This window comes from Vanessa tameamea, chromosome 6 (assembly GCF_037043105.1).
Source record: "Vanessa tameamea isolate UH-Manoa-2023 chromosome 6, ilVanTame1 primary haplotype, whole genome shotgun sequence".
Taxonomy (NCBI): Eukaryota; Metazoa; Arthropoda; class Insecta; order Lepidoptera; family Nymphalidae; genus Vanessa; species Vanessa tameamea.
In genome coordinates this window covers 7,071,993-7,088,209 of record NC_087314.1, presented here as the reverse complement: position 1 = coordinate 7,088,209, position 16,217 = coordinate 7,071,993, and the positions used below count along the sequence as shown (strand labels likewise).

The following is a 16,217-nucleotide window of genomic DNA, read 5'->3' as shown; positions in this document are numbered from 1 at the left end:
TATTTAAAAAATAATTCAAATAAACACACGATAGTTACGATATTGCTCAAAAGTGTCATTGAGTTTTTACATTATACCTGTTTATATTGTTATAATATGTCATTGGAGCACTTAATATGTAAATAGTTGTGAAATCTACGGTATAATATTGAAAAACAATTTAACTTTATGATTTTGAATGCGTATTATTATAACGTATACTGAGTTACCAGCATCAGAAGTGAATACACAATTTTAACTCTATTTAGACTTGTCCAATCGAAGAGCCTCACATCAGTCAATGTCTGAATTGTGTCACGAGTGTTTTTTGTTAATGTGTATCACTATTGAATATGTTGCGTATGTGATGCTACTGACAATAAATTTATTAAAAACTCGTAAATCAAACATATTTCCTCAATTAAGTCCAAAGCAACACCACTGTTTAAGAAGCCGGATCATAAAACTATTAATTCGTTTAAAATAATTCAAATTAAAACTTCCCAATTTCGAAAATTTACCTTATTTATAAACTTATTATAAAATAAGAAATGACATATTATCTTTCAATATGTTATACTGAAGATCAGATAGATAAATTAAGAAATTGATTGCCATACATTTTTTAAATTTATTTCTATATGTTTAGGATCGTGAACAATATTTTATCCATGGAATATGGATAAAACATAATAAAATCATGGTCACACGATCCATGAGTTAGTTTTTAAACGAAATATTCAGATTAAAACAGACAAACTATTTTAATTACGATAAATATAATATTATTGAAATAATTAAAATCAAGAATCAACATCGACAACTCATCTACAATTCTAAATCAATTCATCGAGTTGTGTTAAAATATAATTTAAAAGTTATTTATAGGAGGCGTATCTGCTGCGTCTGTTTTACGAAAGACTGATGAACTCTTAAAAGTTTTGAAAAAATAGATTTACAAGTCTCAGATTTTATTCATTAGGCATAAATTAAAATACATGCATATTGAACATCATTACACATAAAAGATAATTCAATAACATTATTTTTTTATTACATTGAGTTTTTGGTAGTATTTGGAGTCACTGATATACTTTATCTTAGTGTAGTTTAGTCAATAAGAAAATGAACAGTTGTTAGATTACTCAATAATTTTAATAATTTGGATCACAGGATTATATTAGGCTCGTTGGTCTAGTGGCTAACATTTATAAGGCCGCAATTCAAGCACCGAGTCAGGTTAATAAAATAAGTTACTGGGTTTTCCTGTAAAAAAAATATTAGTAGCAGCCCAAAAGTAAAGTCTGAAAATTGCAAGTGTGTACACCCCCTGGCTTCGGAAAATAAGCTTTATAGACAGACTGACGAACAATTTGACCTTTTTAATGGTGACAATATGTGTCATTCGCCCATTTACGAGTACATTGGCATTTCAAGACCACTTCTTAAATCATCAGTGTGCTGTCAACCATGGGATCTTTGATGTTATGCTTTTTTCCCATATGTTTGTATTTAAACTTATTGTAATGCACACATGAAACATAGATGATTGCTGAAACTGATCTGTATACTTAGGTATATTTAATTTTTAAACAATTTTTTTCCCGACAGATTACGATGTTCATTGTTTAATCATATTAAAAAACGACACTAAACCTTACCACGACAAGCATAAGCATTTATAAACCTAACTGTAAATTCTCATTATAATTAGGTTTATAAAGTTTATAAAGATTATAAATGAAAAAGTGAGTTTGTAAACTAATTCACAATAAATTTGAAAAAAAATATATATCAAATTTGTATCAATAATTATATCTTCAAGGATTATCTCTCTTTATTTTCACCATTTTTATATTAGGAGAAGATATGACCCAGTTGCTAGAATACTAGAAACTTAGCCCAAGATTGCGGGTTCAAAGTTGGGTAAGAACCAATAAATTTCCAACTGCCTAATTTGTCTTATATAATTCACCTTGTAATAGACAGTAAAGAAAACATCGAGTTAGCAAATCAGATGTAAATCTGCCAACCGTGTTAAAAAAAAAGTAGTCCACCTAACTTTTGTATACGATGTTATGTTGGTTTTATTTTTTATTCTATCAATACGACAATTTTTCAACATGAATAGCCAACAGCAAAGGAAATACCGTGGAGCATAAAAATAAAAATTTTCGAGAGTGATTTGGCGAAAAACCAGCGGTCTTACATGCTTTCCGACGGGTCGCAGTGTAACGTCGTAATCTTCTTAATTACCGTCTACTGTAAATTTCGTCACAGAAGCTCCAATAAAGTAACATCGAAGGTACAAATAAATATTTTAGTCTTAATATATATTTCACCTATTTTTTTTCTGGAAGAGCTTAAAATTAATTTATCTATACAGCTAAGATATCTTGTTTTTTATGTTCAAGGTTTGAATCTTACGAAATTCACTAATTTCACTAAATTACAGTTTTTTTTAAATTATATATACAAAGTTCTTTTTATTTTTGTTTACCATTGTTTGAAAATAGTTCAAATAATTCTGTTTTGTATTGTAATTCGACCTCGATACTAAAAATTGAAGTATTAAAAAGACTCAAGTGACACCAATATGTATGGGTGATAAAGATAAGGTTTCTTCCATATATGGAATCTCTTTTAGCTCATTAATACAGATTTGGTTTTATTATGTCTATAAATTCAAGAACAGGATTGCCGATGGAACTAAAGATCCGCCTTTACTTATTAAATAATTATTTTGGTAATTTAAAAATTTAAATTGTCCAGATTTTTGAATAATAATTAGAAATTCGTTAAAAACTATGAGGACGTTAGTAATTTAGAATATATGTTTTTTATATTTTTTTAAATATAGATTATTTATATCTATCTATTTTATTTAAACGATTTTGATAACTGAGATTTAGATATAGTGATAAAAGCGATGGTAAAGAATGTCTATGGAGAGCAGGTTATTTCATTTTATCTAACATCAATGTCCTTGTTATTGTACAAAATAATGTTGTACAAAATAAAGATTTTACCTAAACCACTTGACAAATTTAAATAATTGCTAAGGTCAAGTTTTTGACGAAATATTCGTACTCTTGCTAAATTGACTCCTTTAATATAATTCGCTATTTCTTCGAACCCCTTTTTTATAGCATTATTAAAATATATAAATGCACTTAAAAATAATAATAGGATGCTTCTATAGTAATAATTATGTCTTTCTCTGTACTAGAATTATTCCTTAGGAAAAAAAAAACCTAGGAGTATATGAGGGAAACGCCCCACTTATGAATATGAGTCATAGAACAACAGATTTATTGAGGGTACCTTATAAAAAGATAGTTTTTATCGATTTCACGGAAATATTTTGACTAAATAATATATAGTTACTGTAACATTTTTGCTAATCGTGTAAATGCGAAATGCATCTTTGCTGCACAATTTTAATGAAAGCAAATTACTTTCTTCTTAACGTCTTAACTGAACATCTTGTACTTGTACGATTAAAATACTAAATTTACAAAGAGTTATTTTATTATATTATGTGAAATACTCTTGGTTTCTATAAAGATGCAAATATAAGGTAATAGGAATTGTCGGAGAACGTAAAAAGGTTTTTTATTTTTTGTTAATCTAAACATATATATTAATTTCATTAAAATTGTTGTGAGCTCTAGAGTACAAAATTTAATAGATTAAACAGGACCAACTCACTATATTTTCGATTAAGAGAGATAAAATAAGACAAACTTAATCAAGTTTTAAGCATTATAAATATATTTATTTACAATAATGTTTATTAAAAAACTATTTTGAAAACGTTTTAAGAAGTATATTCGCAGAATAATTTACTACATATGTATATTTTCGTAAGAATTTTGGTATTTGTTCGGTAACATAGTCAATAAATTGTATTAATATTTTAGTCCGTAAAAATAAAAAAAACGAACCTGTCCTATCGTCTACCGAATGTATTAAATTCATATAATTAATTAATTTAAATTATTTCATTTACCATTAAATACTTATGTATAATCATCAAACTTGTTCCAAAAATGGAAAATAAATCAAAACTTTCAATATATTTTTTTTCTTCTTATATCCACTGGTGACAAAAGAACCAGTTCATATTGTTCGACAAGTTTATTTTTGGAGTTTTAGTACAAACTTTATTAATTTACCTTTCTCATAAATGAGTTCGCGGCTATTTATAGTCACTGAACTTGAAAATACATTTTAGATGTTTTTATGAAAATTAAAATATGCGGTTTCACAGTATGTTTACAGCAATATAATGTATTGTTACAATAATTAGATAGACACAGTGACAGATATTGTAAAACATGATAAATAAATAAATAAATAAAATGTAATTAATATTTCGCAACTCTTCCGCAACTACTTTTACGTTGCATAGGTAGGCAGACTGGCAAATGGATCATTTGATGGTAAGTAGTCACCACTACCCAAAAACATTGGCGCCCTATGAGTTTTTAGTCATTCCTTCCATCGTCAATGCGCCATCAAACTTGGGAACTGAAATATTATGCCCCTTGTGCCTGTAGTTACACTAGCTCACTCACCGTTAAAACCAAAACACGGTGGTAGACGGGCTTGCACAAAGGCCTACCAAGTAAAATCCTTCCTTCCGTGGGCAAAGCTCTCGTGTATTTTGATTTTATTTTAAGAATATTTTTTTTAAATTCTTCAGCGAAATTCTAGCCAAAATTCCACGAGTTCATAATTTATACAGTAGGTATTATTAATTTTGATTTGTGTATATTTAATGAAGTCCAGTAAAAAATCCCTATGAAAATTGTTGAGTGAAAATTATTTATGTAAATGTCCGTTGAATTAGTTACTATCGAATCGAAACATTTATGTATTATTATTTATCACAGCTAAACAAATTGGTCTTTTGTTAATTAAATCATACATAACTCTTTCCCATTGATTAGTTGATGTCGATGATGGTAACGTATTATACATTGATAAAGTAATTTGGTTATAAAACGCGCCCTTGATGATTCGTATAGATTATCATAATATCAATCAATAAATGAATAAATTAAAAAAAATTAATACTAATTACACGTCTTATTAATATGCAAATTAAGGGATATACGATAGTATATCGACAACTGTAGGTCAGGTTGGTCCTTAAATTCGAGATTTTATAAATTTCTTCCGAATATTAAATGATTTTTGTTTAATATTTAACCGATTTTTGAATTAAATAACATTAATATTTGAATTATTGTTTGACACTCTGAGCTTAATTTTTCAGTTAATCGCTGTACTTATTCAAAGATCCTTTTTTACAAACATTCAATAATGAGGATTGTTTTAAAATAAAATTCATTTATATCTGGTTACTATTTTGACAATCAGAAAAAAAATCATCAAACGTATTTTTAAATTATTTCATAAAACTATGCTTTAATTATTATTAAATATAAATCAATGGATTGTCACATCAATATCTTTTAATTATTTAAGTAAACAAACATTTGTGTTGCTATAATTTAATAAATAACTATAACACTTCAACAAAAGCTTTGAACATATATGACCCCACATCGACCTTAAGAAATTAAATGACTAATATGTATGTATAGACCAAGTTATATTTTAATAAAAAAATAATCCTCGCTCTTATAGCAAATTATTTAAATGTTATTGCAATTCGCCGTCCAAAGTGGGTGGTTCTATCGGACATATATAAGCTCGCACGGATTTTTTGTCCGCATTCGAACTAGTTCAACGAAGCTAGACAATCATTAAAAACTAATCATGAAATTCGCCGTAAGTAACTTTTTGTATTTAAAATATAAATATTCGGATCGACTAATATTTATATATTTAAAATAAAAGTTTCATTTATAATACGCGATGTGACGTTTAATTTTGTTATTAATTTTGAAAATTTTGTGATACAGGTGGTCGTATTTGCCTGCGTGTTGGCCGCCGCCAACGCTCAATTTGGCCAAGTCAATCAGGGCCAATACTTCCCCCAGAGGGAAAATTACCAGTACAACAAATACAACAGATACAACCCCTACAACAACAACAACAACAACAACTACAACCGTTACCAAAACTACAACCCTTACAAGCCATACGTAACATCAACCCCCTACCCTCGTCCCGCTGTCGCCTTCGCTGAAGCCAAAGCAACCGTTTCCCCATCAGTCGCCCCCGTAGTCAGACCCGTGGAACCCGTCATTGTTCCCGTCGTCCCCAAAGCACCAGTTGTCCCAGTGTCTGTACCCAGGGTTGTTGCTGACGCTCGCTCTGCTGAGACTCTTAAATACGGCAATGACATCAACGATGATGGTTCCTACAGCTACTTGTAAGTTTGACTTTGCTTAAAATGAATTGTTTTAAATTTTACTGAAAATACAACACTAAATTGATGATTTTTTTATTACAGCTTCGAAACCAACAACGGTATCGCCGCTCAGGCCCAAGGAACTCCACGTAACTTCGGAGGCAACCCCCCTGTAGTTCCTGACGTTGCTCAAGGTTCCTTCTCTTGGACTTCCCCCGAGGGTGAGGTTATCGCTATCACCTACGTCGCTGATGAGAACGGATACCAGCCAACTGTAAGTTAACCTTTATAAAGTAATTATCAACCTTAAATAATTGCATGTACAATTAATATTAAATATTCTAATTCTAACTATTATAAATTAAATTGAATTATAACATACAAATTGGTTAATTGGTTAAATAGTAGTAGGTGTGAAAGCATACTTTCTTTAATTCAAATTGTTCTTTTCCAGGGTAACGCTATTCCCCAGCCTCCTCCAGTTCCCCCACAAATCGCTCGCGCTCTTGAGTACATCGCGAGGAACGCTCCCGTTTCCAAGAACTAAAACATTTCAACTTTAAAAAATACGAATTCTACCACCATGTCAGTAACATTTTATAAAATAATAGCGTTAGTTTAATCAATGTGTACAAAAATATAAATGTAATGTGATAAGTTATAATGTGCTGTTCTATTTTTGAGTGATAAATATGCAATTTTAATAAAAACATAGAATTTTAAACCATTACATATTTTCTTATTTTCATCCCTTTTTCGATTTATTAAATATACATACACAATCATAGCTTTAAAACAAAATAATTTGCAATATAATATTATAAGTATTATATTTTAAGATTGTTATTATACTCGTATTTCGTAATATTCATTAAATATTTGTTGATTCTATTTATCTCATGGAACATTCATAATCATTCATGAATTGCAATAAAGCATCGATTCCAGACTTGCATGAAGTAGGTTTGAATTTATCCAATTCTAGAAAAAATATGAGCATTAGATTTCATGTTTGATGATAGTGTAACTTTTTAAATAAATAAATAATTAAAATAAATTGTAGATGTCCAATTTGGCAAAATCCAATTACTCTTGGAAAAAGAGAGCAAAATAAGTTATTGAATCTGAATTTATAAATATTTAGTAACAATTCCCAAAAAAAAAAAATACAATACGCGATGAATTGAAAAAATAATTCCCAAATTCTGGGAAATATTTCTATAGTAAAAGTAGCAGGATTGAAATAAATCAATGAAGGAAGTTTTCGATTCATCGTTTAAGAGGGTTTAAATTTACTTGACAATGTAAATTAAAAAAAAAATAATATAAATAATGTAAATGGCACAAGGGAAATAACGTCTTTGTTTCCAAGGTCAGTGGTACATTAGCGATGTAATGAAACGTTAATTTTTTTTGCGGTGCCAATGACTATGGGCAGTGGTAGGGCAGGAACACTAACCATCAGATGGCCCATTTGCCTGTCCGACAATTTAGGACACACAAAAACAACTCCTTGTTACAAAATGAAGACCAAGTGACATCTGTGATGGATTAATCTGAACAATGGACTGGGTGTTATTTAGAACAGGACTACACAATCTGTGATCACATGTAAGTGTTTTTTTTTTCAAAAGTGTTGATTATGTTGGCGCCTTGGTATGCATGTAATATATTTATAGAAATAATTTTAAATAAGTACTACTAAATAAAGTAAAATTATTATCTAAATACAACAGTAAATTACAGTTATTAGTTCAATTATATTGATTTTTAATATTATTTTCCAATAAGATAATTATTTTTATAACAAACGTTAAAATAGAAAAAAAAACATTTATAATTTAACTACGAGCAAGCAGTATATATTTTTATATAAATCATTAAGTCTAAAATTTAGTGAATTTTAAAATAATGAGAATGAATAAACATGAAGATGTCCTTGTCTAGAAAACCAGGAAACCATAATATTTGAATGACTAGATTCATTCTTAAAGAAAAATTAGATTACTCGTAGTTGCATTAAATTTATTGTTACTCTTTTCATGAATATGTTTTATATTTCAACTATTAATATATGTTATATAAACATGAATCTCGATCGTATCGAATTGATATATATTGATAGAGATTTTATAAAGTGTGATAAATTACAAATAAAAATTAATATTAATTAATCTATATTCAAATACTTTTAACAAAACATGAAATTCCCGCTTGTCTTGTCCATAGTCTAAACTCAAGGCGGATGAAACTGCGAAGCGCAGCCACTTTTATTCGAATATTAATTACTTAAACGTTTTCAAAGCGCTGCATCTTTTGGTATAAGTTTTATGTATTTTAGTTAATTATTTTTTTCAATTAGGCAAACATAAAATCTACTCATTATTAGAATGATTATTATTTTTTCATGTTCACATGACTAAATGATTAGACTATGTTATATATTATTTATGAACGAAATTAAAATTTATGATGATTTGACTGGTAGTCATGTTATGAAACGTTTTTATTTTAAATGTATTTAAATATTATATTGTAGCAGAGTTAAATGACTTGTTTTTAGGTTTTGAATAATTATATAGCAGGCCGTATTTTTAAGTAAGTTTAAACCAATACTTTTACATGAAAAGTTGTAAATTGAACGAAAAACACATTCAGATGTTCAGACATTTCAGACATTCAGAATGTTTGCTTAATTTTAATTGAAAAAAAAACTCACTTTATTTTTTTATAGTTCTATTTTTAATAGAATCTTTTTAAAGTGTTTCAGGGGATATCAAAAGTGAAAATGCCTCCGAGAATTTATTACAAATTAGATGCCTTCCATGCCAGACATACTGAGTATCCATAACGGTAACTTCATAATACATACGTTTATGTTTACTCTTGCTACTAAAAAATAACACGAAATTAAGACACAGACAATAACGAAATAAGAACGAAGGAAACAATCATAGAAATATATATAGCCTAAATTTAAAACGAATGAAAATGCAAAACGCTATTTGCCAATATAGAGTATTAATATTACATACAAAAACCTTTTTTTCGCATCTTCTGAAATAACTTTTATACATATTGCGTTTTCAGTTAGGCTTTACAAAAATATCTATTCATTTTTCAGTATAGATATGTTATTTACTTTTAACATGAAGGTCTGCAGTTTATTCCACCGCTACGCTCTATTGCTGGTCGGTGGAGTTTTTTGTAGCGGACTTATATTCGACACAATTATGCAAGTTTATTCACGATATTTTGTGCACTACTGTACGTAGAAACATGAGAAAATGTAACCACAAATTAATGACATGAGAATTCAGTGGTGCTCCCCGAATACTACTTGATATAAGAATACGTGGTCTTTTAAATCCATTCTTATGAATAAATAAATGTATTTATGTTATTATACAAGTCCCATAGCTGGGCTAAGGGATTCGAGGTGAAGTTTCCCACCACGCTGTCTCGATGCGAGTCGATGTATGCACACGTGGGAGAAGATTATCACATCACATATGGCTTCCCCTCGGAATGTTCTTGATAAAATAGAAACACAAATGGTAGAGTCACAATATATGTTCTCAATAATATCATATTTTTTTATATTCAAAACAACATAATGCTAATTATACTGTACAGGATTATATAAATGATACCGAACCGGTGATAGTATTAAAAAATACATTAAATTAACATTGAAAATGAGGATGCAAAAGTCTTCGTAAGAGCCTAGTTGAATAAATAATTTGGTGACTGGATTTATATATATAATTTCCTAAATTGATTTTACTCTTGAATTAATTTTAACGAGCTAATGATGGATGAGTTTAAACGTTACACAATATTAGGATCAACATCAATCATTTATGGATATTCTATGTACAAATTTATTAGCTATTTTTTCCGGCTCGGAGTAAGTAAACCTGTATGAAAATTGATGGTATTTATTATTTATGTACGGAATTAAAAACGCTATTGCTTTAAAAACAAACATATATATATATGTATGTATATAACAATAAACATTATACGTTGTTATAATATTAATAATCAAATATAAATAGATATCAGATCTTCTTTAATAATAAAGTTTAATAATCGAACAAGCATTTATTTTTAAGCTTCGTTAGGAACAGTTACAAAAAGTGACAGAGATTAAACGTTTCGCAAAGTCGAAGTAGTCAAAGTATGAGATAATATTTTTATCTCTAATCGACGACATGGTTTCTCGGCACTTAAATTTTATATTATTTATGAAACAGGATCAAAGAATTGTACATATTTTATTTGTATAAATTAAGTTTGTATTTGTAGTCTAGAATTATTTTATTTAATTTAAAAATCTGCGAAAATACAAATTATATTAATAACTGTTATGCTATATTAATAAATGTTAATTGACATATTTTATTGTGGGTTTGTTAAAATTATGTTATGTTACTTAATTTTAAATTATGCAATGTCGGTTCCTGTTTTTATAATGGTGTAGTTATACAAAAAAAATCTGTTATTAACAATCATAAGATAATTTAAACGCAATTTTCTTACAATAAAAGTTGGTATTTAAAATGATTTAAATGTGCTGTGGAACCCTAGTGATGATCTCGAGGGCAATGAACTTATAAAAAGTGAAAAATTTGAACTCCATTGGGGATCGATGTGAAATATTTGTTACGACGAATAAATTAAGATTTTAAGCATTTAAATTAATCACATGTTTTTTATTTTTATTACATTTTTGTATGTGTGCTACGATGATTTGAACTGTTGTCTTCCCAAAGAAGTCGAGCAAATCTCCATAAAAAAGATAAACCAGGACTTTTTCTATTAGCTTTAAAGGTAAGAAGATTAATAGAAGACGCCTTCATAACAATTTCTTCATTTCGAGACAATAAGGAAGGAACTTCGATATCACGAGATGCCATCCTATCTCAGAAGTCTGTTAAGGACATACCGCCAGGGTCCAGTGATATGCCACTGACCCGCTTCGCTGAACAAGACCGGCGTCTGTGCTAAGTACACCTTCTCCTTCGTCACGTCACTGGGGCTAGAGGTTACCCTAATAACCGCCTAGAATTTTGAGGCCCGCGGCGGTGACGAGGTGACGGGACGTAAGCGCGAGCGATCCCGTGACGTCTCCCGGAAAGACGGTATGAGTACCGATAGTTTTTTAGTGGGTATTCCAGCACCTTTTGCGCCGGCGAGCTCTACATACCAAGGTGGTACCACCTTAACGCCACATCAGGTGGCGTTAAGGTGTTTTTCCAGCGAAAAAGGTAAGTTATATGTCTATGGCACGAAAACAGATGTATCTCTGCTACCTAATGATAAGTTGTTATCTCCGGTACTGGCACTGTATATAGTTATATATAGTTTTTGTAATTAAACTGACTCATTCAACATTAAAACCCAAGTACATAAAAAAGTCTTTGGCAGAAGAATAACTTGGAAGTATAAAGCTAATTTGGTGTAGGGCCTCGTGCAAGCCTTTGGGAATACTTTTTACCATAATTGTTATTCTGTGAGAATTCACTTAATATCTCCCGTGAAATGTTGAAAACCAACTTACGGTAACTATCTAACGACCCTTTAAATGTTATCATTGTAATAGTATCACATACTTTTTAAAACTCTACGATTGTTTTTGCGGTGATTTTGAGTTTGTTAATAAACTATATCTCTACAATAAAGATAAATAAAAATTCTATTTGCATTACAGTTTTTTGATGTTTTTGCATAACACGTACAACGGCACTTTGGAAAATATAAACAATTGCTCGCGAAGTCAATGGAGTAGAACTATAACGTACAAACCAAAACATAACAATTCAAAATAGATTATTTTGACGTAGGTTAATTTGTAAGGCTACCCTTGCTATGGCTTGTAAAGCCACCACCAAAAATATTTTGTTGTGTTGTTGTTTGTAAGTTTTAATAAATATATTTGCTTCATCTATACTTCTATACTAATATTATAATGGCGGGAGTAACTGTCTGTCTGTCTGTTGATCTTTCACAGCGAAAACACTGGAACGAATTTTATGAAATTTTCTATGAAGCAAGCTTGAACTATAAGGAAGGACATCCTTCCTCGGCTATTCTTTTGTACCTAATACCTAATGACCAACCTCTAAAACGCGAATGAAGTCGAGCGCGACAACCAGTATTATAAATTTTTTTGCCTATCAATGTTTTACAAATCTGTTAAGATTAAGCTTTTATATTTACAATAATTATTATTTAACAAGATAACTTTTTATACAATACGCAATGTATAAATTAACTAAACATTGTGATTAAAATGCTAATGTGATGTTTAATTTGAACTGAAGCAATCGTCTAAATAAGACTTAAATTGATATGAAACACAAAAAATATATAGATTGTAAATTAAAAAAAAAATCAAATATTCAAACCAATTTGACGTTTTCATATTATGTAAAAATGTATTAGTTCATTGGCCATATCGGGAATGTATTTAATGATCGAGTGTCATTTATAAGACGTATAAATTAATTATAATATTTTTCTTTAAAGTATTATTTACGGCATGCTATATTATTTTGTTTTCTATAATATTGTTTTGAGTATTATAAATTATATAGCATTTTGTTTTACATAAAACAATTCATAAAACTATTACCACATAGCTTATGTGTAATTTGTAAGAATTAATATTTAAATTGATGTTTTTTACAACTTGCAGGTTGTTACTTTAATTTCAAAAATGAATATATATTTAATAATAAGGATTTAGAGCGAAAGAAATGTCATATATATGTGTGGCACGTATGCTTTTTAAATAGTAATCGACTAACTGTATCTGTGTTATAGTTTAGACTATTTAGAAGTCCACGATAACCGATCTTTTGGTTATGGTAATTTGCGTTGATAAGAGATGGATCAGTTGGCGTTTCTTGAATGTCCTTGGTATTTATTGGTGTCACATATATCCAAGGCATCAAGCGGTTGTACCCACGCGGCTGGACAGTGCTCATCAAAATTCAGTGATTACGCAATCATTCACAAATTTATTACAACTGGTTTTAAAAAGATTTATCTCTAGAACGACCTTATAAATTGTTCAAAACCGATTTTAATAGATGAACTTCTTCGCAATCGTTCGCATAATCGAAACGGATGTAACATTGAATCCACGGTGCTAAAATTAAATGATAATCTAGAATTAATTAGAAGACATGCTTCTGAATTGTTTGTGACGAGTCAGTCGTTTATTGCAGTAGCCTTAACAAGATTTTTTATGTCTGCTGCATACAGACATTAATCCGAATAACATTTTATTAGTACATATAATTAGTATAACATAGAATTAGTAGAGGTTTTCGAGATGTGAATTGTACGCCACTGTTTACGCCTTGATAAAGACTGGTAGCTTTACGTATTTTATCGCTTGGAAGTTATGACTATTTTTCATAACAGGCGTTTTAAAATAAAATATTCTTTATTTTTTTATATGACTTTACATTACTTAATATAACTTTGCAATAAGCACGAGATGGTATGATAAAGAAGAATTATAAAATGGAAGCAAAAATGAAAAGTCATTAATACATTTTAGTAAAGTTCTAGTAACTAAACTAGACTGGTATTAAATAAATAATAGTGATTTTAACACGACCCACAAACAAGCATGATAATATTATTTTACCAGTTAATAAAATGAATATTCAAATAAATATAAATGGTATAATTTATTTTGTGTAAAGAGTTAATATGATTAAAAAATTTAATGTGACTGACCAAATTATTAAAATATAATTCTAATGCTAAATTATTAAAAATTCTATTTTGGCTCGCATCTATATATGTATGCATAATATAGTTATATTTTTTATACAAAGAAAAACTAAACTGATAATATTTTTATACGAATGTATAACGAACGAAGTGGTCAAAATTCTAGTGGAATATTTGTCAAGGCACAAAATTAAATTAACCTTTTCTACACTTTCCTACCTTGTCTATATATATTTCACATTAACGTTACATTAACAGCATATTCCACTACGTTGCTCCAACGCGGGTTGGTGGAATACACATGTGGCAGAATTTCGTTGAAAATAGAGACATGCCGGTTTCCTCACGATGTTTTCCTTCATCTCTGAGCACGAGATGAATTATAAACATAAATTAAGCACATGAAAATTCAGTGGAGTTGCCTGGGTTTGAACACGCAATCGGTTAAGATGCACGCGTTCTAACCACTAGGGAATCTCGGTTTATTATATTTTAAAATAGGCTATTTATATTTTAAAACAATAAAATTATAAATAATCGAAGAAACTCGATCGATAGTAACCATTCAACCAATTATTATATCGAAATGTTAAATCAGTTAGTTACTTCGCCAAGTCGTTTTCATTAGTTTATATTTGTTACAAATACTCTTTATTACCACTGATTACCAATGAAATTTCATTTAAATAAATAATAAATAAATATTGGACAACATCACATACATTACTCTGATCCCAATGTAAGTAGCTAAAGCACTTGTGTTATGGAAAATCAGAAGTAACGACGGTACCACAAACACTCAGACCCAAGACAACATAGAAAACTAAACTCTTTCTACATCGACTCGGCCGGGAATCGAACCCGGGACCTCGGAGTGGCGTACCCATGAAAACCGGTGTACACACTACTCGACCACGGAGGTCGTCAATTTGAAGATATACAAGAAGCGACTATAAAGGTGACGATCTTGTGTGATGTTTTCTGATATATTACATTATCCTAACAGTTGGTTTATCCTATAACATTTCGAACAAGGCGATGTTTGCATTAAAATAACAAACTAGTATTTTATATACAGTTAAAAAGATATGTAATATTAATCTTGGTATTGATTAATACTAATCAATATTATCAATGTGAAAGTATATTTGTATGTTTGGTTCGTAATCATGGCTTAGAAATTAGTAAAAAAATATTCATAACAATGCCGATAGTCAATATTTTAATATACAAGCACTTGTCATCATATTTGAATAAATAGTAGCTTCCGTGTTCATGCACGTCTATTAAAATCAACTTACTCGTACACGATACACTGGTTTGTGACGATTCAAATCTATTAGCACTTCTATATCGAACACGTTGATAATAACTAGATTGTGTTCATTTTAGATAATTCTTCACACAAAAATAAACACGATTTTTGTAATAAATATTTAAAAGAATTGTAGAAACAGTTATAATTAATAATATTATTACACGTAATTTTTTTACGGCAGTGCATACGAATCGTGAGCAATAATATAGGTATACTTAAAAAAAAATTAGGCTACCAGTTTAACTCGTTATATAATATAATATCTTCGTCACAGCAACAGTCAACAGTGTTATTACAGGGACATGGGTATAACATCATAGATTCCCTGAGTGGCGGCACATGACGGAATAAGTAGTGCTTTATATTTCTTACAGAACCAGTGTCTATAGGCAATGTGGATCTATTAGTATCACGTAGTCCACAATTGTGCTTCTCTTCTAGCCTATTATAAATTAATGGGCCTTAACTATATATTTATTTATTATTAAATAAAATTATGATCCACAAACAAAGCAAAATGAAACGGTCTTTTTATTTAAAATAAGTTGTTTGTTTGAAGATTCATACATTATTTAACCTTGATCGTCTGCCCGACAGCTTTGTAAAGGGATAATACATTACAACATAGTAAGCCGTTCTAGAAATCTATTTATAATTTAATCTTTAAAGTACATGTAGAGATTTTTTTTCTATCCACATTAATGTAATAAAAATGAACTCAATTGGTTTTGATAAAATGTTTTTGGTTTTATTAACCCAAATATTGATGTTAATAATATCGCTGTTGATAATTTTTCGATAGGTTGCAATTTGGCAAGATTTAATATTGAATAATGG

The 16,217-nt window shown here is 29.3% G+C and overlaps 1 protein-coding gene across 1 annotated transcript; it reads left to right on the top strand.

The window, feature by feature from the left end:
- The first annotated feature begins 5,754 nt into the window (after positions 1–5,754).
- LOC113393583 (larval cuticle protein LCP-22-like) lies at positions 5,755–7,037 on the top strand. The gene is made up of 4 exons (XM_026630558.2): positions 5,755–5,781; positions 5,916–6,328; positions 6,410–6,581; positions 6,762–7,037. Exons 1-4 carry the CDS (start codon positions 5,770–5,772, stop codon positions 6,852–6,854), a joined length of 690 nt encoding a protein of 229 aa, XP_026486343.2. The 5' UTR covers positions 5,755–5,769; the 3' UTR covers positions 6,855–7,037.
- The last annotated feature ends 9,180 nt before the right edge of the window (positions 7,038–16,217 follow it).

Coding starts and splice junctions, on each gene's coding strand:
- LOC113393583 (XM_026630558.2), top strand. Junction 6,329..6,409: donor GATGGTTCCTACAGCTACTT/GTAAGTTTGACT, acceptor TTTTTATTACAG/CTTCGAAACCAACAACGGTA. Junction 6,582..6,761: donor AGAACGGATACCAGCCAACT/GTAAGTTAACCT, acceptor GTTCTTTTCCAG/GGTAACGCTATTCCCCAGCC.